The sequence below is a fragment of the Salvelinus sp. IW2-2015 genome, linkage group LG19 (genome assembly GCF_002910315.2).
Source record: "Salvelinus sp. IW2-2015 linkage group LG19, ASM291031v2, whole genome shotgun sequence".
Taxonomy (NCBI): domain Eukaryota; kingdom Metazoa; phylum Chordata; class Actinopteri; order Salmoniformes; family Salmonidae; genus Salvelinus; species Salvelinus sp. IW2-2015.
Genome location: NC_036859.1, coordinates 14,713,482 through 14,740,756, shown reverse-complemented (window position 1 = coordinate 14,740,756; position 27,275 = coordinate 14,713,482). Strand labels below are relative to the sequence as shown.

At 42.9% G+C, this 27,275-nt stretch overlaps 1 protein-coding gene across 4 annotated transcripts in view; it reads right to left on the bottom strand.

Moving 5' to 3' along the window:
- Positions 1-27,275, bottom strand: part of LOC111979602 (adhesion G protein-coupled receptor L2-like) — a 57,514-nt gene that overhangs the window by 4,751 nt on the left and 25,488 nt on the right. The window contains exons 7-19 of one of the 4 annotated variants that reach the window (XM_024010194.2): positions 26,384-26,422; positions 20,262-20,445; positions 17,243-17,365; positions 16,885-17,081; positions 16,039-16,212; positions 14,034-14,243; positions 13,635-13,855; positions 12,143-12,209; positions 8,289-8,380; positions 6,486-6,654; positions 5,839-5,967; positions 5,004-5,100; positions 3,170-3,298 (exon numbers count right to left, since the gene is read on the bottom strand). In XM_024010194.2, coding sequence (XP_023865962.2) covers positions 3,170-3,298; positions 5,004-5,100; positions 5,839-5,967; positions 6,486-6,654; positions 8,289-8,380; positions 12,143-12,209; positions 13,635-13,855; positions 14,034-14,243; positions 16,039-16,212; positions 16,885-17,081; positions 17,243-17,365; positions 20,262-20,445; positions 26,384-26,422 — 1,831 coding nt within the window. The remainder of the gene's footprint in view (positions 1-3,169; positions 3,299-5,003; positions 5,101-5,838; positions 5,968-6,485; positions 6,655-8,288; positions 8,381-12,142; positions 12,210-13,634; positions 13,856-14,033; positions 14,244-16,038; positions 16,213-16,884; positions 17,082-17,242; positions 17,366-20,261; positions 20,446-26,383; positions 26,423-27,275) is intronic. The other 3 variants (XM_070448836.1, XM_070448835.1, XM_070448837.1) reach the window with 3 other exon arrangements.

Below are 27,275 nucleotides of genomic sequence, written 5' to 3'. Positions count from 1 at the left end.
AGAATTAACTCCTATTAGTGTTAAACAAAAACACTGTTACTGTAAGTCATTTGGGGTGAATATGGTGGAAAGCAGGGTTCCCCAACTGGCAGCCTTATTTGGCCCCCCACATTTTTCTTTTTATTGTTGGACATAAAATACTTTAAAGCAAATAAACTCCAAGAGATTTTAATTTTGGACATCTGTTCCAAAGTATTCCCTGGCATTATAGAGATATTTATGTGATCGTATACAAATGTAAGCACCGTTTGAAATGACTATGTTTTAGTCAAATATGATATACGTTTGAGCTTCTTGCGGTCAATTTGCATTCTACAAGTCATCTGTAATTATGTTTTGGTACCCTGACCATCCGCTCAAGAAAGAATTGGCCCGTGGGTGAATCTAGTTGATGATCCCTTGTGTAAAGCCTAGTTTGCATATTTCCCATGGTGCCTTTTCTTTGAGTGAATTGTAGAGTTATGCCCCATGACTGTATTTGTTAATGACATGGTTGTTGAATTCTTTCCTTTTAAAGGAATGTGGCTTTCACCTAGGTGAATGTTATTACAATTCAACTTTATGACAATACATGACATACTGTATATAATAAGGCTTAACTTTGATGGCCTAGTTTTACCCTAACACTATGGTGTTAGGAAACTCCTGGTTTACCAACAAGATCGGGACTGCAAGTCACATTATGCTGTGATGTGTAATTCTTAACACTTGGAATTTTTATTCACTGCAACCTGCATTCAGAATGACTGTCAGGGTTAGGAAACTTGACAGAAAATACTACCATTTAAACTGGAACAAACATTTCAGTAACGGGTGCAATAAATCTTACCAACTGATTGGATTAGTTAAGAAAATGTATATTATTTGTCTTTGTGTAGCACAAGATTAATCAATCAATTGATTGGGGCAAAATTGGTTTGGCTTTGGATAGCCTATTTCTACAATTTATAGTTCGTTTGAGGGGTTTAAATCATTGAACTTTGGAGCTGTTGGAATTTTAACATATTGTCCCATGTACATTGTGTAATTTACTGACGGTCCCTAACTAGCCCCATAGAGATATCCAAAGTCAACCCAAATTTACCACAGGCAGTTAGATAGGGTCATGTGCTGCTTCACTACGAACTGATGATTACTTGTGCTGTCAGCTGTGGGCAAGATTGAAACAAACCCAACCTTAATTTACATTGTGCTGCAGTCACGACTACAAGTCTCACAAAACTCTGTTTTGGACTAGATTGCCTTTATGACCAAAATGTATCCTATTGGCACTTTGTAGTCAATTTTGACAATATAATACATGTTTCTGACTCATATTGATGCCCACAGCCTGTTTTCTGAATGACAAGTCAGTTTTTAGGGGCAGTTGCTCTTTAACTCCTGAATCAACACTAGAAATGGTACACAGCAAAATCAACACCGGCCAATTTGCTGTGTATTGTCTACTGGGAGGGGGGTAAGTGATGTGAACAGAATTTAACTGGACACAGCCGGAGCCAGACAGCTGCATTCTGTGAAAGATTCCAACGGAGATTTGCCCAAGATGTTCTCTTTACCGTTACTGCATCAAATGAACATCTGCACTGTATTATCTTTGAATTAATACACTTCAGGATGGGGAGGCTCATCTATAACGACTAGAGCATTTTCAACTTGAGCCTCTTCAATACTTTACACTTGGGTGATTCATCATCATATAACACTACTTGACATCTGTCTGTTAGAGAGTTACACCCAAACCAGTCAACATCTATTAGGTCAAATTCTTCAACTTTTCATGTTCTTCAATTAGTTACTAATAATGTTTGAGTGCTTTCATGTTCTTCAACTGTGAGTCGCCAACGATAGTTTCTGTGATGTTTGAGGATGAGTATCTCCCTCGTGGCTGTGTGTCTCACGTGTATTTCCACATGACTAATCTGCCTGTAGGGAGGACTGACTGATGATGTGTCTCGGCAGGTTAAGGGATGATGACACTGACGCATACAATAAACGCTTAATTAGACCGTCACTTCATTCACCACCACTGCTCAACTAGAATAAGTTAGCTTAGACTGTAATTATCCTATCATGAAAAAGATGACGTCTCGAAAGCATTGTCTGCTTGCTACATAGCAGTGTTATTTGTAGATTCCACTTACATTTGTGGTGTTTTGATCATACTGGTATTTCATTGATATCATGATGGTAATTAAATCATAATGATATCGTGAAATGTGTGATTTTTGTGACAATCGGTTTGTTAGGTTCCCGAAGTCTTTCCAACCTCATCCAGGGAAAAAAGGCAGAAAATGTGACTTGAAAGTGTCCTCGGTGTTCTCATTGTGAAGCGAGTGAACTGGGCGACCTGCCAAATCAGAGCGACTGCAGTTTCTGTATATTCTCCTGTATCCTTCTCCCCCCTCCCCCCCCCCCCCCTCCACACATTCATCCGGGTGCTGCCTCCTTTCCTTCCATCCGCTCCTCTTTCATCATCAAATGCCTCTGCATATCTGAGGGGTATAATTCTGCCTGCATTGCGTCATGTGCTCCCGTGTTTTTCTGTTCCTTTGCTTGGCTTCCTCCTTTAGTCTGACAGAGAGGGTATCTGGGTCACGCTACACAGACAATGACAGCATTCAAATAAATGGGGATTCGGGTTTGTAGTCAAGAAATAAATAAAGAATGCTATTGAACCTGCTCAAAATGGTATCATCGAAAGGCGAAGGAGGAGAATGGCAAATAATAGGATATAATATATAAACTCTGAATAAATTCATCTCGATTTCCTATAAATGAATGTTGGAGTAGTCTCGATAAGATAGCATTGACCATTCTCAACCTTATCTCATGCTGTGTTACAAAGCGCAGCTTGCATACTAGCTAAATAAAGATTAAATAAAGAGAAGTGGTAATGAGAGAGAGAGAGCGAGAGAAGAAAGGACAACTCTAAAACATAGAGTAAGACTTCTCAACAATTCATGCTGTGTAGGGGCCCACAACCCCACAAAGTACCGCTATTTCAATTAGTTTCAAACAGACACAAAAACGAAACAAATGTTTGCCCAAATGGCACCCTATTCCCTATATAGTGCACTAATCAAGTCAAATTTGTCAAGCTGGCACCATAGGGAACATGGTGCCATTTCAAACACAGATCTGCATTGAAAGGTTAGAGGTCCCCATGCACCTGGCGAGTGAAAGGCTGGAGGGGAGGGGGTGTTGTACACCACCGTCTCAGCCAGCAGGTTGTTATAAGGGTTGTTAGGGTCGTGGGCTCGGAGCAGAGGGTTAGTTAGGAGGTAGTTGCCAGTCATCCCTGTGAGAGAGAAGGAAAGAGTGAGGGAGGAAAAGAAAGAAAGACGAAGCAGGAGAGTGAGGAAGAGAGGAGAAAAAGAGAGGGTTACTTAGGAGGTAGTTGTCAGTCAATCCTGCAAGAAACAGAGAGAGAGAGAGAGGGAGAGAGAGAGAGAGAGAGAGAGAAGATGTGAGCGAGGGAGGAGAAAGTCTATTATATTATTATATAGTATCATAATATTATTATAGAAAGGATGAAGCAGGAGAGTAAAGAAGGGAAAAAGAAGAAGATAGCAAAAGAGACCAGAGGAAAAAGGGAGGTGTGTATAGGAGTTCCAGCAGTGTGTTCCTTCAGTAAATACAACGTGCTGGTTAGTTGAGTAGCTGATGTTTAAATACTGTCTACACACCGCATTCTCCAGACTTCATTTCACAGAACATCAAGCAATCAAAATCATCCGCAACAAGTGCGTCAGTCGTCTGTTGTAAACAAAGCCACTTGCTTTATCACCAGATAGTGCCAAAAACTCTGGTACTATACTCACAACATTGCCAAATACTTTCTCTGTTAAAGAAATATTTGACTAATAAGTAAACACAACAGTAGGTTATAAAGTGTGAGTCAAATCATTCAGTATGATTAACCATTCATGGTCAAAATATTCAGCATGATTACAGTAGCCATATAATACAAGTAATTGCAAGTATCCACTCTGCAGTCAGCAGACATAATATAGTCAATACAACCACACTGATGATGTGGGGACTACATCTATTGACATCACTGTGCTCCAAAATGTATATAGTATACGTAATACATAAGTATAGACACTGGCTGGAATGCGGTTTTAACCAATCAGCATTCAGGATTAGACCCATGCGTTGTATAAAAGTATAATATTTAATAGCAATGTCCAGTCATTGAAAACTAATCTCTTATATCTCATCTCTTATCAGGAGCGATTAGGAGTTATCTTAATGCTGATGGCACACACTGATAAGGAGGAGTGAAAACGGAGCTGTGTAGTGTTAAACCTCACTGTGACCCCCCCCCTCTCCCCCCCCCCCCCGCTCTCTCTCTCTCTCTCTCTCTCTCTCTCCTGTCTCTCCCAAGCTTTTTCTCTGTATCTATCTCCTTATCCCGTCTCTCTCTCTCTGTATCTCTCCTTATCCTGTCTCTCTACCCCCCCCCCCCCCGTCTCATGGGCTGAAAATCAGCAGGATCAGGCCAGGGTGAGTCAGTGTAGCCAGCCAGGGTCTCCCAGAGTTGAACACACAAGCAGACACCAGCTTCTCATCACTACCACTTGAAGCCAGACTAAATAGCTACATAACACTTCTCCCATCCAACAAGTAGCAGTTGTGCAGGTCGACCATCAAAAGACATGTTTGAAGTGAACTTTGACTCATTTAAAAACATTTTGAGCGTGTATTTATTTACTTGTTCAAAATAATTTATTGAATTTGTTATTCGTGGTTGATTTAAATCAGGACGTATACAAGCACTAGACCATATTGAGTAAACAATTATCAGTTTATCAAAAAGCTGCCTCTGAATGTAGAGCATCATCCATCATTGATTGGTTAAATAAAAGTTAAATGCATACAAATTGAATCTGCATCTGCCAGATTTATTCTGGCACTTGTTGTCTATTCAAGGTCACATAACAGAGAGAATACAGCATGTGCAAATAGAGACAGTGTGGACAGAGGGGACGGTGTCTTACCCTGGTTCAGGGTGGAGGTGCTGTTGATGTCTCCGGAGATGAAGGAGGATTCGGACTGCTTCCTCACCGTGTCGTTCCACATCCTCCTGATACGACTCTGTGGAGGAGGTAAACAACACACACATTGTATTAGAATAACTTTTAACACCGACGTCAGCTCCATTTACATGCAACAGTAAAAGAGCACAACTCTGTGGAGGCATCAAGCAAACACAACGGATTACAAGAACCACTTCCAAGACTGATGCAGGAAACAAAATGGATGCATCCGGAATGGCACGCTATTCACTTTTCTATTATTTTTTACAAATGTAGTGCACTATGTAGGGAATAGAGTGCCATTTTGGACGCAGACACAGTGTATTGGAATGACCTTCAACACTGATGTCCTTCCGTGTTACCTCTACATGCTAGCATGCAACAGGACAACAAGGCGTAGGCGCTCCCTTTCACTCTCAGGGGAAAGGAAGGAAGGCTATTTCACACAAGGGGATTGGAATGTCCACCTTTAACTCAACACTACCACTCTCCCCTCTATGTTAGCATGCAACAGAAGAAAAAAGCCTTTCCCTTCTATGCCGCAAACCAATTTCCCCCTGGGACTATAAAGCTATACTGAAGTATACTACAGTACTGCTCTCAATAGAAAGAAAGGCTTGACAGAAAGTTTATTCCAGTGTTCATGCTGCTCCTTGACGTGCTAGCATGCAATAGGAGAAGGGAAAAAAAACAGGAAAAGAACTCTCCTTTCCCTCTCAAAAGAAAGAAAGGACAGAAAAAAAGGTATATATAATTCAACTTCCCGCTGCTGTACTGTACCTAGTATGTACTGTACCTGTGTGGCGGAGGAGTAGCGTGCGGTGGATCGAGACGTGGCTGTCTTGGCCGAGCTGTGGGACCCTTCAGAAGGCAGACCTCCGCAGCACTGGGACTGACGGAAGCATTTGCTGTACTCTTTACGGACCTGCAGCGGGCACAAGATCAGGGCAGAGCAACAGAGACACAGTGAACTCAGAGACACCACAACAGTGCAGGGTCCTCCAGAGAGAAAAAGAGAGGAAGCTGCCTCTATCCTGCAACAAAAAGCCACAAAAATAAATATATCTATCAAATGCCACCTAGCCGACAGCAGCAGTTCAAATGGCGTGTCTTTGGAGATAGCCCTATCACATCTACCACGATGACACATTCAAATACCATAAGGAGGGGGATTTTGCACGGGGACAAATATGACACAGAGGTGTTACTTCTATCAGAGATGGTCTTAAATGTCAAGAGGCAGTAGACAGCGGACTGAAAAGTATATATTTTGCATTGGACTTCAGTACACATAGATACCTTCTGTTATCTTATTTCTTTGGGAAACTAGACATAAAAAAAAGGTTACTTCCCACCTCTGGTGAGGAAAACTTATATTCAAACATTGATGTACAAAATGTTGTAGCATTATCTTCGTATATGTCATATGTATTAAATCCTTACCTTTTTCTGGAGGAGGCAGTGGAAGATAAAGATGAACATCCCTTGCAGAGTGTTGAAGATGGTGAAGAGGTATGCCATGACCACGGAGGATTCGTTGAGGAAGAACAGGCCAAACGACCAGGTCAGACCCAGGAGAAAGAGCAGGGCAAACGCTCCAAGCACCCAGGATCTGAAAAAAACACACACACACACACACACACACACACACACACACACACACACACACACCACACACACACACACACACACACACACACACACACACACACACACACACACACCACACACACACACACACACAACACACACACACACACACACACAACACACACACACACAACAATATTGTTCCACAATCATAAAAAAAACTAGGTAACTTCCCTAATTTCATCTTTCATTGATTTGAAGTTTCTCTCTGTTTGGTTCCTAGGGATTTGTTCTGTGGGGAAAGAAGGAGGCTGTGCTATTATCTCTATTTCTCCTTCTGGACATGTTGTACAGTATATACAGTACAACCCATAAAAGCTGATACATAGATTTTGAATGAGAACTTCCACAGAGTCTCTGACAGAGTCAAACTAACTACGTTTCCTTGGCCTTCCTCAGGGTTGGCTGGTTAAACAGAAACAGCAAACACAGCAGGTTTCTCACAGGAGGTCCAGGAAAAGCCTAGAGGAAATCAGATAACCAATGGTAAGTTCCCTCTGGCAATGGCTGGCAAAGGGAGCCATCGATGCACAGGAGAAAAAGAGTGAGCAACCCTGGACAAGAAAGAGAAAAGAGGAGACCAGTGAAAACCAGACACCATTGTACCACGTCTTTGAGTTTCAAAGAAAATCCAAGGACATTAGAGAATACAAACCTAAGGAGAGAGATGCTACAGATTAGTTATGCTTTTGTGTCATTGTGCACATTTTTCATTATTTGAAAAATGCTGGCTCTTTATGGTTGTTAAAAGTCAACTAACTGATCATTTCAAAGTCTTGTGGAAAGTTACCAAATCTAACTTTGCGGGAGTAAATAAGTGGTCGATTAGAGGTGGACTCCAATTAATGACAGTTAATGAGTTTTGGGTCCTTTGAATAAATGATTTGTTTGAATTAGCCACTATCTTTGAACGTAGGCTCTCTTTAAATTACATTCTTAACCAGGATAGCACGGTTCAGAGGTCAATTAAACAATTTTGCTGGTATTAAAAGCCGAAAAACAAAATTAATAAAAAAATATTTTACTACAAAAAGTCCAAAACACAACACAGGAATGGCACATGTCATTCTGTCTCAGAGTTATTGTTTGACAAGTATTTTAGGACAGAAACTGGCTAGGGACTTGTCTTTTATCCAATCCGCTGGATTGAGTGGATGTTTGAATAAAGATGTGGGCACAGCTCCAGTTCCTCCACCCCACCCTTAAATCATATATACTTGAGCTAGGGTTCCAGAGGAACCTGAAAATGATGCCAACACAGGAGCAACTAATACAAGATGTCAGGGATGCAGTTCTGAATAAATAAAAGAGGCAATATAAACCCTGCATAGCGCAAACACTGCCCTCATAAACAACTAAAAAGGCAACACGTGAGAATAGAATCTGAAATAAATATATTTGTCCACTCCAGTTATGGGTTATTGAGATGTAATTCTAAGGTCAAATACACCAAATTCACCCTTTAATATTGCACAAGCAAGGCCACGGCTGTGAATAGGACAGCACACAAAGCTTTGTTTTCTCACTTAAAACTGAGCTGACACAACCAGTAATACCAGCTTTCACATCACCTCCAGAGACCCCCCCCCCTCTCACCTGATACCGCCCAGCCGGGTCGAGTCGGGTTTCATGGAAGTGGAGTGCTTCACCATCTTGTACATGGTCACCATCAGGATGATGAGATTGAGCTGTCAGAACAGAGGCACAGCGAGCTTAACGCATCACAGTGGAGCGTGGTATTCATTCCATGGTACGAGCAGCAATGCATGTCGCCTACATTTCGTGGCAACTTAAACCACAAAAAGGGTGATTTGCACACAGACACAGAACAAACTCTTCGAAATGTAACTAGCAGCATGTCACCTGCATGTTTTAGTGACTTTCTGAGATCATGCATGGTAATTATACTTAACCTGTAGTGATTTTGGCACAATCGCAAGCGTCAACGTTAGTACGTCTTAACAAGAGGGATATGAAACTTTCAAGCTTCAGTGCAAATGGTAAAACAGACAGCCTCCCAAAAGTGAGAATAGAGAGGTTGTAGCTTAGCTTCGGTCTCCAGCTCCACTAAAACTGGCTATGATAAAGTGCCTTGGAAGCCCCTTCCCACTCCTATGGCTGATGCAACGCACAACCTCAGGCCTTACTTAGCCAAGCAGGCGGGTGCCAAACGCAGAGTGTTATTCCTCATCGAGAGAGCAAGAGAGAGCAAGAGCGAGAGAGAGCGAGAATGTAAATCTAATACGGCCAGAACAGAACAGAGAGAGGGTGGAAAAGACAGAGCAGAGCGCCATATTTTTTAAACAAACGTCTAGAGCCAGGAAAAACAGCTCCATATTCTAAGCTATACATTCAGAAAGGTTTCCATGACTTCAGGATGTTTTTTCTATAAGCAGGGGGGGACTTAAATTTGGCTCAGTCACTACCACATTAAAACCTCACCAAAAAAACTATTCAGTAAATATTATATGTTATTTTTTATACTTCTATAAAAAAAAAACATAACTTGCATTTTAAGTTATTAAAATCTTCACCATAATCTGCCCCCAGCCTATTTATTCTGAAACCTGACCAATCTTTATGAAAGAAAATAAATGACAAAAACTTCCTGGGTTTGCGAGAACACAAAGCAATACTGTTCTAGTAGAGATACGGTCCCAAGTTTATTAAATACAATATATTTGTGGGCTGAATTTTATGAAAGCTGTTCACTCTAAAACATGAATACACCAGACCAGTAGAGCCGTAGCTATGTACTTCCCTTTAAAAAATAAACCAATAACGTGGGAAGAAAGACAGAAAGAGGGCAGAGACAGAGAGAGGGATAGAAGGAGAGGAGAAAATACAAATAAAGGGGTTTAGATCAGAGAGATGTGGAGTTTTGTCTCCTAGCCACTAGGGCCGATTTAGGTCTGCATGAGTCGAGAGGTTGGAGATGCATTAACACAGCTACCAGTGTCGACACAGATCTAATGAGACAGGCAGGCAGGTAGGCAGGCATAGAGGCAGGCAGGGAGGCAGGCAGGCAGGCAGGGAGGCACCGAACTGTACATGTCCTTAATTGCCCCCGCATCCCACTATCTACAGAAACCAGAACACACTTTGTCTTGGGTATCTATGTACGGCACTTTTTCTTGGGTATCTATGAACGGCATGTGCTGTATAAACACAGTATGTACACATTTACACGTGTCTTCTGTGTGAATAATACAAATGTACAGTGGGGAGAACAAGTATTTGATACACTGCCGATTTTGCAGGTTTTCCTACTTACAACGCATGTAGAGGTCTGTAATTTTTATCATAGGTACACTTCAACTGTGAGAGACGGAATCTAAAACAAAAATCCAGAAAATCACATTGTATAATTTTTAAGTAATTAATTTGCATTTTATTGCATGACATAAGTATTTGATACATCAGAAAAGCAGATCTTAATATTTGGTATAGAAACCTCTGTTTGCAAATACACAGATCAAACGTTTCCTGTAGTTCTTGACCAGGTTTGCACACCTGCAGCAGGGATTTTGGCCCACTCCTCCATACAGACCTTCTCCAGATCTTCAGGTTTCGGTGCTGGCGCTGGGCAATACGGACTTTCAGCTCCTCCAAAGATTTTCTATTGGGTTCAGGTCTGGAGACTGGCTAGGCCACTCCAGGACCTTGAGATGTTTCTTACGGAGCTCCTTAGTTGCCTGGCTGTGTGTTTCGGGTTGTTGTCATGCTGGACAGCAGCACGACCCATTTTCAATGTTCTTACTGAGGGAAGGAGGTTGTTGGCCAAGATCTCGCGATACATGGCCCATCCATCCTCCCTCAATACGGTGCAGTCGTCCTGTCCCTTTGCAGAAAAGCATCCCAAAGAATGATGTTTCCACCTCCATGCTTCACGGTTGGGATGGTGTTCTTGGGGTTGTACTCATCTTTCTTCTTCTCCAACAACGGCGAGTGGAGTTTGACCAAAAAGCTCTATTTTTGTTCTCATCAGACCACATGACTTCTCCCATTCCTCCTCTGGATCATCCAGATGGTCATTGGCAAACTTCAGACGGGCCTGGACATGCGCTGGCTTGAGCAGGGGGTCCTTGCGTGCACTGCGGGATTTTAATCCATGACGGCGTAGTGTGTTACTAATGGTTTTCTTTTTGAGACTGTGGTCCAGCTTCTTCAGGTCATTGACAGGTCCTGCCATGTAGTTCTGGGCTGATCCCCCTATTCCTCATGATCATTGATGCCCACGAGGTGAGATCTTGCATGGAGCCCCAGACCGAGGGTGATTGACCGTCATCTTGAACTTTCTTCCATTTTCTAATAAGTGCGCCAACAGTGTTGCCTCTCACCAAGCTGCTTGCCTTTGTCCTGTAGCATCCCAGCTTGTGCAGGTCTCAATTTTATCCCTGATGTCCTTACACAGCTCTCTGGTCTTGGCATTGTGGAGAGGTTGGCGTCTGTTTGATTGAGTGTGTGGAGGTGTCTTTTTATACAGGTAAGAGTTAAAACAGGTGCAGTTAATAAGGTAATGAGTGGAGAACAGGAGGCTTTTAAAGAGATAACAGGTCTTGAGAGCCGGAATTCTTACTGGTTGGTAGGTGATCAAATACTTATGTCATGCAATAAAATGCAAATTAATTACTTAAAAATAATACAATGTGATTTTCTGGATTTTTGTTTTAGATTCCGTCTCTCACAGTTGAAGTGTACCTATGATAAAAAATTACAGACCTCTACATGCTTTGTAAGTAGGAAAACTTGCAAAATCGGCAGTGTATCAAATACTTGTTCTCCCCACTGTACGTGTGTGTGTGAACTCCATGCAGCCTGCATGAAATATTAAGAGGTGAAGACGGAGATTTCCGTGGAACAGGGATTGGCTGCAGATGCGTCATGATCCTCGGCAGGGCCAGGGGGTTGTGGGTAATGGCTGTCTGGCCCACCCACTCATTACTTCCATGTTCATCCGTCTCTCCCCATCTCCCTCAACCCCCTCTTTGTCTAACTGAGCAAATGACCTTCATGCCTGAGATTGTCTCTTATCCTCCTCCTCCTCGACTGAGTGTGTGAAAGGGAGGAATTGCGCAACTCTTTCCACCAAAAAAACTGCTAAGCTGTTGACTGCTGCTCACTTGACTAGACTGATTTCATAGGATTTTACAGCTGAATGACTGCTGATGTCCTCATGTCAGATATAATGGACCACTTTCCTTTCACGCAAATTGATCAGCGAAAGCAAGAGCTAAGTGACCAGACGAAAAAAGAAAAAAAAAGTCCATGTATTTTTTCCCACTTCACATTTCTTTGAGGAAAACATTTATTTTTGGATAGATAGACATATTAAAACAGAGACACAGGCATACTGTATGAAACATACACACATACCGGATTTACATTCCAACGCACGCACGCACACACACACACACACACACACACACACAAAGTATAACTTGGCTTACCATGATAATGAAGGTGACAGGTCCTATGAAGCTCCAAATGAAGTGGTTATCCACCCTCAGCCAGCAGCTGCAATGGAACATGGTCATGTGATCAGGTGATAGCCATCCCTCAAGAGCAAATGAGCTATTCTGGCTCTCCCACTGTGACTGTAACATCTCTGCAATTACATCCTAAGAACACAGCGGCAGTTGTTACATCGTATCCTACTGATCACTAACTAGCCTGGCTTCTAGACTAGATAGATGACATGATTATATAGCTTCTACAGCAATAGAATAGTGATTTATTTACCTTCTTGACCAAAGAAGAGAGAGAACCTGACCTTGAACACATTCTGGCTGCGAGCCATACAACAGCACTGGTATTGCCTGCACGACTTCAGAGGCTACCAATGTCTACAATTGAGAGAGCAGTCTGGCTATACGTTAGACTCTAAACACAGTCAAAACGTGGTCACAAATAGTTCCAACAAGATTTGTTGTGCTGAAGCTACTGTATGTATTATCAGAGAATATGTTGATTCAAATTCAGGGACCGTTGCACTACAGCCACAAAATGTTTAAAAAAACAAACATTTAAGGAAGGCTTACAACAAATCATAAGGCTTGTTCTTGGATAAAGGCCACTGAAGAATAAAAGTTTGAAGACGCAAAGGCGAGAGAGAAAAAAAGCTCAGAGAAAATACCAGACCAGCACAACCAACCAGCCAGAGAATTCATTAATGTAGTGGTTTTGCTCACAGCTTTTCTCTTTCCTCTCTGACAGGGTATAAATTTGCCAGGAGGCAGAGGGAGACTAGGGCCTGTGATGTAGCTCTCATTAGCACTGTGGGGAAGAAAAGGAGTCTTGATATGGAGCTGGCTGGCCTGGGAGACCTGATGCTCTCTGCACAAAGAAAGGAAGATAGATACTGTTGAATGCTCCCACAGTTTTATTGTGTAACGTTTCCACTTCAAGGTCTTCTTCTGACTCAACTTTTCGTACCCTGCACCTGAAGGTTACTGGATGTGCGTAAAATAGGGCTGTCAGAGTAAATCAGTTAACTTGTGCTAACTATTTGTAATTTTAGTGCAATTTTTTGTGCAAATGTTTTTTTATTAAATCGTGTTGTCTGAAAGCATTAAAAATACACTGAAAACATCCAAAATACATCATCTATACAGCTAAAAACAACAATGCGATGTCAAAATAAGTTGACATTGAGGTTAAAGAAAGTGTGCTTCATCAATATACTTGATTTTGCTTACCATTACTTTGGACAAAATCAAGACGTCAATATCTTGTAATGCATTTGTATAAAATGTTTTTAAATTACAGCTCAATTCGAGCAAATTCTGAAATTACGATTAATCACAGCAAATCCTGCGATTAACTCAATAAAATGTTTTTAGCGTTTGACAGCCCTAGCGTAAACATATTATAAACTACTGCATTCGGAGTCAAGCAAGATCACAAAGACTCTGCCTAAAGATGACATTGAGTGTTACTTACGCCTTCTGTGTACCGTAGCTGCGGTAGTCGATGGCGGCCGAGATTCCCACCACCACGGCGGGAAAGAGGTATCCGGAGACGTAATAGTACTTTCTGCGGGAGAACTCGCTTTCAAACACCTCAACCAGCATGAGGTAGAGCTGCACGCCCTCCAGGCACATCCAGGCAAACGCCGCCAGAAAGAAGAAATGAAGAACGCCCGCGATGATGGAGCACACCAGCTGGGAGGGGGACACATTTAGAGGTTACACACACACAGAGGTAAAAGGACAGTGGCATTGAAACTGCATTGAGTCAATGGAAGAGTAGGAATAGATAACTGGAGCATATTCCCCTGGGAACAAAATAATTGTGCATCTAAGCCCACCCCGATACTCGAGGGGGGCCCATACTCCTTACCTTGGGTTCAGTCATGTTGATGCCCACGAGGAAGACGAGTTCGGCGATAAATAGGTTGAGGCAGAGGTTCTTGTGGATGGTGTTGCGGTCGCTCTGCAGGCCCCTGAAGAAGCAGAAGGTGAACAGGCTGATGGCCAGACACACCAGAGACACAGCAATGCCCATCCGCGTTATCACCGTCAGCAGCAGCTCATGAACGCTCCCCTCCACCTGGTGGACAGGACAGAGAGACACAGAGGGGGTTAGAACCAAGAACCTGACCAATCTAGGACCTAACATGACATAAACACACCCCAAAAGCTTTTTTTTTTGTGATCACCTTTTTATTTTATTCAGATGGTCAGGGAATACAATGAGTAGGAAGGCCCGAGACAACAGTATTTAGCACAGTACAGCCGCCAACTTCCTGGCTCAGGCCACTTTGTACAAATGCCGTTCCCAACATGTATCAGTATGCGTTAAATAATCTTAAGTAAACCCAATAACTTGGAGCTAATATGACATAAGCAGAGATTTATACAGAGATTTAACTCAACATCTAGTTAACCAATGAGAAACACACAGCAACCCAGCAGGGAGGGTTTACACTTAATAACCTGCCGGGAAACCTAAAACATGACAGACTTCATGTCCCCATCAATGAACCTTGACATAACATGATGTCCTGACTCACTGAGGGATTTCACTCAACATCTACTGTAGGAAACAGATGACATGTCTTTAGTTCCTTGTACATGTGCCGGGCCAATGTAAAAAGTCATTAGTAAGCTGTCACAAAGCTCTGTATCGTCGCTGGGTGAAGGGTTGATTACAGTGTGTGTCACAACCCAGGAAAATGAACACAGTACAATATGGACATGTAGGCTACAAGACCATATGCAAAAACAGAAGCCTTCACCATACAGAATATCACTCAGGGATAGTGGTCTGAACATGAGGTAATCCGTTCCGTGACATGACTAATTTTATTAAGGGCAGGCCAGGAGGAGTTGTAGTTGAGGTGAGTAGTTGGGTTGGTGTGACTGAGGGATGGCTTAAACCACAGGCTCTGGTTTTTCCTTGTGGTGAAGGGTTTTAAGGTTCGGGGTTTGCGAGGGGAAGACGTGGGAAGAGTTCATGAGTCGGGACATGTTATTATATACACCACAAACTTATGTTCCACGTTTATTACTGGGTAGATGCTCCCAGCACATGATATTTATCATGTAATTGGATTGTAATTGCATTTTGCTTGCGAATGGATCTCACCCACTTCACGTCGTCGAGTGGAAATGGAAAATAAAGAAGCACGACACCGGGCTGCCGTGTACGCTTCCCCGTGTAGGATATGCGTGTGCGTGAGTGCTATTAGTCACGGAACATAGGTAAAATGTAATTTATTTCCAATAATGGCAGAGCTAACTTTCACTATCTTGTGTCTGCGATCTCTTGCTTTTTACTCCCGGCAAAGTAAGTGACAGCCTCCTTCTGTTTCTCTCCACATACATTAACAGCATTCCTCTCCTCAACCCCTATTCCCTCAACCCTCAACCCCCAACCCCCCACCTCAAATCTAATCAGCCTCCGAGTTGACTATCTTACTCTAGCCATATTTACGTACATAAAATACATACAATGGGGGGGAAGGGGGTTTGGGGCAGAGCCACTACGAGTGTCCTTGAATCCCAAATCAACCCCTAGCTCCTTATGGAGATCTGAGAGGATTGGATAGGTGTCCGCAATATGGTTTCAATTCCACAGAGTATTTGGGAAATTTCACCATATTGCTTACACATCTCCAATCTACACAAGTGTCTTGGGGGTTAGGGCCTAGGGGTTGATTTGGGATTCAGTTTAAATCAGAACCACCCACTCACCATGTTCCCTAGATGGGAACATACATCCATGCATACATACATGCATACATGCATACATACATACATACATGCATACATACATACATATTACATACATCCAGTAGAGTCCAACCACACAACATGAGAAAAACCCACAGAAGGCCACTCACCACATTTCCTCGATGGGCCATGAGGATGGCGAAGTTGGTCAGGTGACTACAGGAACAGGTGGTGTGGCTCTTGTTGGTGTCCAGGAGCTTACAGCCCTGAGTGGACCAGTAGCCCATCATACTCCTCTCAGAGTAGTTCCAGAACGAGCAGTTGGGGTTGTAGTAGTGCTCCTTCTACAGAAAAAAAAGAAACAAAATAACAAAAACATGAACATTGTTTAAAACAACTAGCTAAAAGTTAGGCTTGTAATAGTTCTCAATTAGCAAAAAAACTAAAAAACAAGGAAACCTCTTAAATACCACAAACCACATTATACGCATTGTTTAAAACAATTAACAGATTACTTTAGGGTACATATGCTTCCTACATATATATATATATATATATATATATACTGTATGCATATGTCATTTTCCATCAAAGGTCAACAACAGCAGGCAGACGAGCCTGCCATGGCAAATAACTACGGTAGCAAAACGCTAAATACTGGAATACACAAGGTAGCACTCAAGTTAGCCTGCTTCGGCCTATGGACGGATCCACCTTGTCTGTCGTGTCAAGTGCAATTATAAACAATTACAGTATATTGACATATCATAGCATGACAAACACGATAGCTTTTCTATGTAAACTAACAGAAGCGTATATACCGTGGGATTTCCAGATCTGACACCTACTTATATTTCACAGCCGTGCTAGCTGTATCTTATGAAATTGGCATTTATCCTCCACAACTACTAAAGACTACACTGCCATTTCTCTTTCTCACTATTTCCCCCTGCACTCAACCACACCACGGCCTGACTCTAGAGCTCCAGGTTTGTCCAAGGGGAAGGGGGACTCACGTCGAGGTGCTCCAGGGTGAAGATGACGGGGTCGGACACAAACACACGGCTGGACTCCTTGGTGATGGAGGCGGCCAGGATGTGTGAGTTGACGGTCAGGTCGGAAAGGTTATGTCCTCCTCCTCGGAGAGTGGCGTTCTCTGTACTGAGGAACCGGCCCAGGTGCTTATAGAGGACAAACACCAGCTTGGCCACACCTGGGAAAAAATACATTAGAATAAGATTTATGGTGGCATTGTGAATGTATAAAATTGCTTCTAATTTCTATACTTCGGCCACTGTTACAGTGCAGGGCAATGCTCCTTCAGCATGATCACATTAATTCATTTTATTCATACATTTTTTCCCCCTTTGTTACCGTTTTTACTGTTGACTTTGACTGTGTTTGCAGATAGCTGAATGGAGGCTCCACCCTTGCTGGTCTGGGGGAACCTGAAGTCCTGCATCTGGCCATCAGTACTGAGCACATACACATCCATCACTAAAAGAGGATGAGAAGAGGGGAGGTAGCGGGAGAGGAGCAGGAGGAGGCGGAGAGAGGGGGAAGAGGAGGAGAGGGGAAGAAGGGAACGGTAGTGGTATACATAACTGATAGGTCACGTTTCAATAGCAACACGCAGTGTTTAATAGAGCTCCGATATAAAGGTTGGGAAGTGTGAAAGAAGGGAGGAACCAGATCAAGTGTTCCAGCTAGAGAATCCAATCTCATTGTCAATATCCCATCCAGCACTATTTACTATAAAAAAGATCTAAGCTGCTCCCCGTAACCCTGGCCTACAGAGCTCCTTATGGAGAGATGGAGAGAGAGAGAGAGAGAGAGAGAAAGAGAGAGAGAGAGAACAGCACCACCCAACCTGCTGAAGCATGAATGTCAAATATTCATAAGATAAAAAATATCATTGGGCTTTTTCTTCCCCCTGTGGGTTCAGATAACTCTGGCCTTGCCAGTGAGCAAATCTCTGAAAAGCCTGCTAGATTCCTGCAGCAAACCCCCTGCCCTCTCTCTCACTCTCTCTATCCCTCCCTCTCTCTCTCTCTCTCTCTCTCTCTCTCTCTCTCCTCTCCCCTGTGCTGTGCCAGCTGCCGGATGGCTCTCTCTCTCTCTTTGATGTGTGGAATTACGGAGGGGTCAGGAGGACGCACGTATCAGCACACTCCCTCCTGTCAGAACCAGCCTCAACTTCCTCACCACAGATCGCTTTTGACACTCAGAGATGAGGAATTGTTCTCCCTCTGACATTTTTTCTCCTTTCCTTCGCTTCCTTCCTTCTTTCTCTCTTTCCCTCTATCCTAAACGCCCCCCCCCCCCCTTACCCCTCCCTTTTCTCTCCTCCTGCCCTTGACGTTCGCCTCAAGGTGCCATTTGTGTTTCAGCCTGAATCAGGAAACTATGTTAATTAGGAGTAAGGATCCTTTTGGGCTTCTCTCCTGCTGCTCATCAGGCGAGCTGCAGAGAAGACTGTCCCAGGGCCTCAGTCCTCACATAGCATTGTCAGAGATTGGGATAGTTCTACTAGCTATATTACTACAAGTAGAAATACTTTTTTATTTTATATCTGTTGTTGAGGCCCTGTGTGCTAAAAGCACATAAACAGAGCCTGTTCGCAACGATTAACTATACATGGCGTGTATAGGCAAACGATTACATTTTGCATTAGCTGGCTGCAGTACATCTGGTTTTTGTTATCCGCTTGTAATTACCATTTACTGACAAAGGGTTAAGGCAGGGTTAGAGGACATAGCTACTGTATAGAATGCACTATATATACAAAAGTATGTGGACACCCCTTCAAATTAGTGGATTCGGCTATTTCAGCCACACCCGTTGCTGAGAGGTTTATAAAATCGAGCACACAGCCATGCTATCTCCATAGACAAGCATTGGCAGTAGAATGGCCTTCCTGAAGAGCTCAGTGACTTTCAACGTGGCACCGTCATAGGATGCTACCTTTCCAACAAGTCAGTTTGTCAAATATCTGCCCTGCTAGAGCTGCTCCGGTCCACTGTAAGTGCTGTTATTGTGAAGTGGAAACGTCTAGGAGCAACAACGGCTCAGCCGCTACATGGTAGGCCACACAAGCTCACAGAACGGGACCGCCGATTGCTGAAGCGTGTAGCACGTAAAAATTGTCTGTCCTTGGATGCAACACTCACTACCAAGTTCCAAACGGCCTCTGGAAGCAACGTCAGCACAAGAACTGTTAGTCGGGAGCTTCATAAAATGGGTTTCCGTGGCCGAGCAGCCGCACAGGTGGTGGTGTAAAGCTCGCCACCTTTGGACTGGAGCAGTGGAAATGCGTTCTCTGGAGTGATTAATCACGCTTCACCATCTGGCAGTCCGACGGACAAATCTGTGTTTGGCGAATTCCAGGAGAAAACTACTTGCCCCAATGCATAGCGCCAACTGTAAAGTTAGGTGGGTGAGGAATAATGGTCTGGGGCTGTGGTTCATGGTTCGGGCTAGGCTAAGGGAAATCTTAACGCTACAACACACAATGACATTCTAGACGATTCTGTGCTTCCAACTTTGTGGCAACAGTTTGGGGAAGGCCCTTTCCTGTTTCAGCATAACAATGCCCCTGTGCACAAAGCGAGGTCCATACAGAAATGGTTTGTCGAGATCAGTGTGGAAAAACTTGACTGGCTTGCACAGAGCCCTGACCTCAACCCCATCGAACACCTTTGGGATGAATTGGAACGCCGACTGCTCATGATTTTGGAATGAGATGCTCGACATGCAGGTGTCCACATACTTTTGGTCATGTAGTGTATCAAATGATTCAATTGATTTTCCATGAGAAGACCAGACAGTTCATCTTGCAGAACAAATTCAATGCCCCTACTTAACTATGCAAGAAAAAGGCAGCGGGGAACTCATAACCATGGCAACAAAGAGGCTTGTGTAGGGAAAATGACAGTTCACTGCACAAAGCTGACTTAAATGAATGAGATCACATTGCTAATAAACTGCCTGTGAGAACATATTAGCTTGCCTGGCGCTGAGCGAGACATCAAACCTCCTACTGTGACTTCAACTAAATTTGGTCTTTCTAAAAACCACTTTGCCTCTCTCCTGGAGGAATAGCTGTCCAGGTTCTTGTCTAGAATGAATAAGCCCATGGAAAAGAAGCCCTGGGGCCTAGCAGAAGTATGTTTCTACAGAATGGTTGTGAATGTTAACTTCCACTTCCTTGAACATAACAAACTGTAGAAAAAAAGGCAATTTTAGTACTGAGGTCAAAGTAATTTTCTTCCAAGACAAGGGGAGATAATACAAAGGAAAATAAAAATTAAAACTGTGGATTGTAACTGGCAGACGTGTCTGTCTAGTTTTTCCTTTTTACGAGTGATGGGCAGGGGGGGTAGAAGAAACATACTTATGTTGTCTGCAGGCACTTTGACTACAGCGGGTTCAATCAGGTTGTCGGCAAGGATGAAGGCTCCTTCCTCCAGGGTATCCAGTAACATGGTGGCGGCGTGCGTTTGCTCCGTGGAATTCATGTCTTCCCAGGACTTCAGGGCTTCCGGCCTCAGGAGGTTGTCAACCGTATCCACAATGGCCTGTATCCGTGGAAACAAGTCAAATGTCAGACCTTTGTCACTTTAAAAAAAAAATGTATACCTCATAACTTCTACTAATGCCTGCAGCATACAGGCAGAAAGGGGGCAAGAAAAGCATATGATGCTGATGGCAAGTAAGGACAAGCGACAACCCAAAAAATTCAACAAATAACGTCACTGGAAATAAAAGATGATATGAAGATTCATTCAAATTAAAACATCACTTAAAGATGGCATGGTGGTCACAGAATAAAAACTACAGGATGTTGTCTCCCCACTTCCCTGGTTTAGACCCATTTATTTTCTTTTGAATAACAAAACTGTGCCAGAGGGGAAGTTCAAACACAAACCAAATGTTTTTCAAATGAATGGAGCAGTTATTCCACAATAGTACTCTCTCAGTTCCTGTTCTTTAATATCTTATTTTTCCCAAAGAGCAATTATCTTCCTCTTCGCTAACAATAAATATATTCCATAACAGGATCTGGTCATTATGGCCTTGAAATGTGCAGCTTTTCCTTCCTAGAGGGGAAAATGTTATCAAGAAAATGAATCCATTTGTTTCATGGGTAGCAGTCAAAGTAAAGAAGGGCATAATTCTGCTTGTTTTCAATGGCAATCCTTTCATTTCCTGCTTGGCTGATAAGCAGCAAGTAAGCAAAACATTCCAAACCCTCACGAGAAAAAGTATCAAATGTTGATCAAAATGGAGGTCACTGTGACCCTGTGCAGGGGAGTTCACAACTTCCATGTACCTTAGCATATCTATCTATATCCATATCCACACAGCAGCGCTAACGCTAGCCCCATTGATGACTCCCATGTAGCTTATCTACAGTGCATTCGGAAAGTATACAGACCCCTTCCCTTTTTCCATATTTTGTTACGTTACAGCCTTATTCTAAAATAGATTACATATATGTTTTGTTATCAATCTACACTCAATACCCCATAATGACAAAGCAAAAACAGGTTTTTAGACAAATTTCCTACATTTATTAAAATTAAAAACAGAAATACCTTATTTACATACAGTACAAGTCAAAAGTTTGGACACAGCTACTCATTCCAGGGATTTTCTTTATTTTTACTATTTTCGACATTGTAGAATAATAGTGAAGACATCAAAACTAAGAAATAATAATACAATACGGAGTCATGTAGTAAGCAAAAAAGTGTTAAACAAATATATTTTATATTTAAGATCTTCAAAGTAGCCACCCTTTGCCTTGATGACAGCTTTGCACATTCTTGGCATTCTCTCAACCAACTTCATGAGGTAGTCACCTGGAATGCATTTCAATTAACAGGTGTGCCTTCTTAAAAGTTCATTTGTGGAATTTCTTTCCTTCTTAATGCATTTGAGACAATCAGTTGTGTTATAGGGCTCCTGAGTGGCGCAGCGGTCTAAGGCACTGCATTTCAGTGCAAGAGGCGTCACTACAGTCCCTGGTTCGAATCCAGGCTGTATCACATCCAGCCTTGAATGGGAGTCCCATAGGGTGGCGCACAATTGACCCAGCATCGTCCGGGTTTTGCCGGGGTAGGCCGTCATTGTAAATAAGAATTTGTTCTGAACGGACTTGCCTAGTTAAATAAAAACAAATATTGTTGTGACAAGGTAGGGGTGGTATACAGAAGATAACACTATTTGGTAAAAGACCAAGTCCATATTATGGCAAAAACAGCTCAAATAAGCAAAGAGAAACGACAGTCCATCATTACTTTAAGACATGAAGGTCAGTCAATACGGAACATTTCAAGAACTTTGAAAGTGTCTTCAAGTGCAGACGCTAAAACCATCAAGCGCTATGATGAAACTGGCTCTCACGAGGACCGCCACAGGAAAGGAAGACACAGAGTTACCTCTGTTGCAGAGGATGTTCATTCGAGTTAACTGCACCTCAGATTGCAGCCCAAATAAATGCTTCACAGAGTTCAAGTGACAGACACATCTAAACATCAAATGTTCATAGGAGACTGCGTGAATCAGGCCTTCGTGGTTGAATTGCTGCAAAGAAACCACTACTAAAGGACAACAATAATAAGAAGAGACTTGCTTGGGCCAAGAAACACAAGCAATAGACATTAGACCAGTGGAAATCTGTCTTTTGGTCTGATGAGTCCAAATGTGAGATTTTTGGTTCCAACCGCCGTGTCTTTGTGAGACGCAGAGCAGGTGAACGGATGATCTCCGCATGTGTGGTTCCCACTGTGAAGCAATGGGAGGTGTGATGGTGCTTTGCTGGTGACATTGTCAGTGATTTATTTTGAATTCAAGGCACACTTAACCAGCATGGCCACCACATCATTCTGCAGTGATACGCCATCCCATTTGGTTTGTGCTAAGTGGGACTATAATTTGTTTTTCAACAGGACAATGGCCCAGCACACCTCCAGGCTGTGTAATGGCTATTTGACCAAGAAGGAGAGTGATGGAATGCTGCATCAGATGACCTGGCCTCTACAATCATCCGACCTCAACCCAATTGAGATGGTTTGGGATGAGCTGGATCGCAGAGTGAAGGAGAAGCAGCCAACATGTGCACAGCATATGTGCGAACTCCTTCAAGACTGTTGGAAAAGCATTCCAGGTGAAGCTGGTTGAGAGAATGCTAAGACTGTGCAAAGCTGTCATCAAAACAAAGGGTGGCTACTTTGAAGAATCTAAAATATATTTTGAATTGTTTAACTCTTTTTTTGGTTCCATTTGCGTTATTTCATAGTTTTGATGTCTTCACTATTATTCTACAATGTAGAAAATAGTAAAAACAAAGAAAAACCCTTGAATGAATAGGTGTTTCTAATCTTTTGACTGGTACTGTATTTACAATCTAAATTTTGCTCAGGAGCATCCTCTTTTGACGGATCATTCTTGAGATGTTTCTACAACTTGATTGGAGTCCACCTGCGGTAAATTCAATTAATTGGACATCATTTGGAAAGGTGCACACCTGTCTATATAAGGTCCCACAGTTGACAGTGCATGTCAGAGCAAAAACCAAGCGATGAGGTTGAAGGAATTGTCTGTAGAGCTCCAAGACAGGATTATGTCGAGGCACAGATCTGGGGAAGGGTACCAAAACATTTATGCAGTATTGAAGGTCCCCAAGAACAAAGTGGCCTCCATCATTCTTAAATTGAAGAAGTTTGGAACCACTAAAACTCTTCCTGGAGCTGGCCGCCCGGCCAAACTGAACAATCGGGGGAGAAGGGCCTTGGTCAGGGATGTGAACAATAACCCGATGGTCACTCTGAGTTCTAGACTTTCTCTGTGGAGACGGGAGAACCTTCCAGAAGGACAACTATCTCTGCAGCACTCCACCAATCAGGCCTTGATGGTAGTGTCCACATGGAAGCCACTCCTCAGTAAAAGGCACGTGACTGCCCACTTGGAGTTTGCCAAAATGCATCAAAGGACTCTCAGACCATGAGAAACAAGATTCTCTAGTCTGATGAAACCAAGACTGAACTCTTTCGCCTGAATGTCAAGCGTGACGTCTGGAGGAAACCTGGCACCATCCCTATGGTGAAGCATGGTGGTGGCAGCATCATGCTGTGGGGATGTTTTTCCGCGGCAGGGACTGGAAGACTAGTCGGGATCAAGGGAAATATGAACAGAGCAAAGTACAGASAGATCCTTAATAAAAACCTGCTCCAGAGCGCTCAGGACCTCAGACTGGGGCGAAGGTTCACCTTCCAACAGCACAACGACCCTAAGCACACAGCCAAAACAATGCAGGAGTGGCTTCAGGATAAGTCTCTTAATGTCCTTGAGTGGCCCAGCCAGAGCCCGGACTTGAACCCGATCTAACATCTCTGGAGAGACCTGAAAATAGCTGTGCCGCGTCGCTCCCCATCAAACCTGACAGAGCTTGAGAGGATATGCAGAGAAGAATGGAAGAGTCCTCAAATACAGGTGTGCCAAGCTTGTAGCGTCATACCCAAGAAGACTCAAGGCTGTAATTGCTGCCAAAGGTGCTTCAACAAAGTACTGAGTAAAGGGGCTGAATACTTATGTAAAAGTGATATCAGTTTATATATATATATATATATATTTTTTTACATTTGCTAAAATAAAAAAATAACCGTTTTTGCTTGTCATTATGGGGTATTGTGGTTAGATTGATGAGGGATCATTTTTTGTTGCGACTTTAGAATAAGGCTGTAACGTAACAAAATGTGGGAAAAAAGAGGTCTGAACACTTTGCGAATGCACTGTATATCCATTCCCACACAGCAGCACTAACGCTAGCCCATTGATGACTCCCATATAGCTGATATCCATACCCACACAGCAGCGCTACCCCTACAGATAAACATATCCAGCAGCATAATTTCCCCACAAATCCATATCAACCCATGGCCCAATAAACCAGAGACAATTTAACCACAGGTGCCATTAACCACAGCAGAGGTCCAGGCTACACTATAGTGGTAATTAGCCAATAACAACAGTCACTCAATGTACCAATTAGTGCAAAGCTGTGATTATCATCCACACGCACGCTAATTGACCATAGGCACAATTACCCTTTTGTCTGGATTAACCAGTGGGGCGAATAAACACTGTAGTCCCTCGCTATCACACCAGACTGATGATTAACCAATCACCACAACAAGTAAACCAACCACACGGCTGGCTACCATTATTACCTAGAGCTATGATATGCCTACAGCCCAGTCAGAGTTGGATAGGATAGGAAGAGAGTGAAGGAGTCAGAGTAGCAGTAGTGATTTCAGGGCTAATGCCGTTACACCCCAGACAAACAAATCAACACTCAATGGTCCACCCTCCTGGTGAGTACCCCCTTCCTTGTAGGCATGAAGAATGAGGAACAAAAAATAAATACAAATAATCGATGTCCTTAATTTGTGGCAGCATTAGAAGAAAGAAAAAAACCTCTGTTCTGATTGAGTCCTCTTTAATTAATATAATTCTCGCCTGGGTGGCGGCCCCACCATACACCAATCACAAGGGTGTTACCCAAGATGCCCTACAGTGAGCAGGAAATGCTTGGGTGGTGGTGGTGGTGCTGACTTCACTTACATTGCCTATTGATGAATAAAGAAGACACCCTTAAATCAAGTTGACGGTGACATGCAGTGTATCCCAATTTCTCACAGTAAAAGAGACCTCAGTAAAAACAGCCCTAACGCATGGTGAAGAATGCTCCCACCAGTCAAATATAGAGACTGAAGAGAGAGACAAGAGGTCTGAGAAGGCTGGTTTGTTTCGTGCAAGGCAGGCCCACTGTGTGTTTACGCCAGAACCGCTTCTTTCAACAGGACCTGCTCTCAGATTATAAACTCTGAGGAAAGGAAAATGGCATGAAGAGAGAAAGGAATGAAAAGACCCAACAAATCCTATATGAACACAAACACATTAATGGGACTGAAAATGAATCCATCAAACAAACACAAAAATTGGCACTTTTGTCAGCGAGAGGAGGAACAAGGAGAGCCTGGAAATGGTAAAGCGTAAGCAAGTGAAAAACTGAGTACACTGCCACTTTGATCAAACTTCTGGCTGACAGGGAGCTACAATTACGGCCGTGGGAAGGCAATTACTCATACAACGCACAAAGAGGGAGGGGAATAGAGAGAGATAAGAGATAGGAGAGATATTGACTTACAGACAGACAGGCAGAGATATTGACAGACAAACAGGCAGGCAGATCGACAGACCAGACAGACAGGTGAGTTGAGGGGTAGAGAGATAGATGGACATACCGTCAGGCTAGCAGACACACAGGCAGATAGACAGGTTGGCAGATGCACAAGCAGAGAGACAGGTGGAGAAGCAGATGTGTTGTGCATACAGACAAGCCAGCAGATAATCACAGACAGACAGACACCAATGTTTCATGCTACTGAGCATATTGTGGATACTTTAAGAGGCAACGGTGTCTATGTGGAACCAGCAGGTATACAGTACCTTCATATATGCCCTGCAAGTCCTCTCTCTCTTTTGAAGCTTTTTAACACAAAGTGAGGATTAAGAACAAGAGGCATACTATTAGGAAGCAAAAGAGCTTGGAGGGAAAAGGAGGTTAGTCTATGTCTTTAGAAAACAGATATCCTAAAATACACCACTTACCCAACTTGAATCAGGATGGAAATTATAATATATAAACCTTATGTTAGGTAGATGAAATAAGAAGCTCACTGTATATTATGCAGCACATTCTAAAATGTGTTTCGGGAAGCTGTATCTAGCTTACATAACTACAAGGGCTTGGCCGGCCAAGACAGAGCTGTACAACATCGCGTTGTAGATGGGGAATCGCTGAGATAAAATTCCTATGCTTTGCATTAACGATGTTTTATAAAGCACTGAGAAAATAAACAAAGCAGGAGATGGTCATTTGGATTCCATGGCACTGAGGTTATAACAGTATGACGGCGTTGGGTTTTATTGTCGAGCCTTTTGTTGAATGGTCTCCGTCTCCGTCAAAGGAAACTGCTTCATTATTCCCACAGCTAGCTACATCGTGGCTGCAGGAGTATAGTACTGTGCAGTTTTAAGAGAGTACAGCCAGAACATAGACAGAAAGATTCAGTCTAGGACTAGCTAACCCAAAAGTAACAAAGACAACACTACCCTGGTGCCTTTTGGTCCAAATCATTTCACTTTTAGGTTCTGAATAGCACTGTAAAACCGTAATACATTTTTCCATATGACTGTCGCCAGGGGCGCAACTTTGGTTTTAGAAGTGTGTGATGGTGGAGAGGTGTTATTATTTGTGTTGGCTAGCGGGGGGCTGCTATCCATCAGCTCTAAGTCAGAGCTGCCAGGTGAGAAGGCTGCGTTTCAGAACCCAGTAATT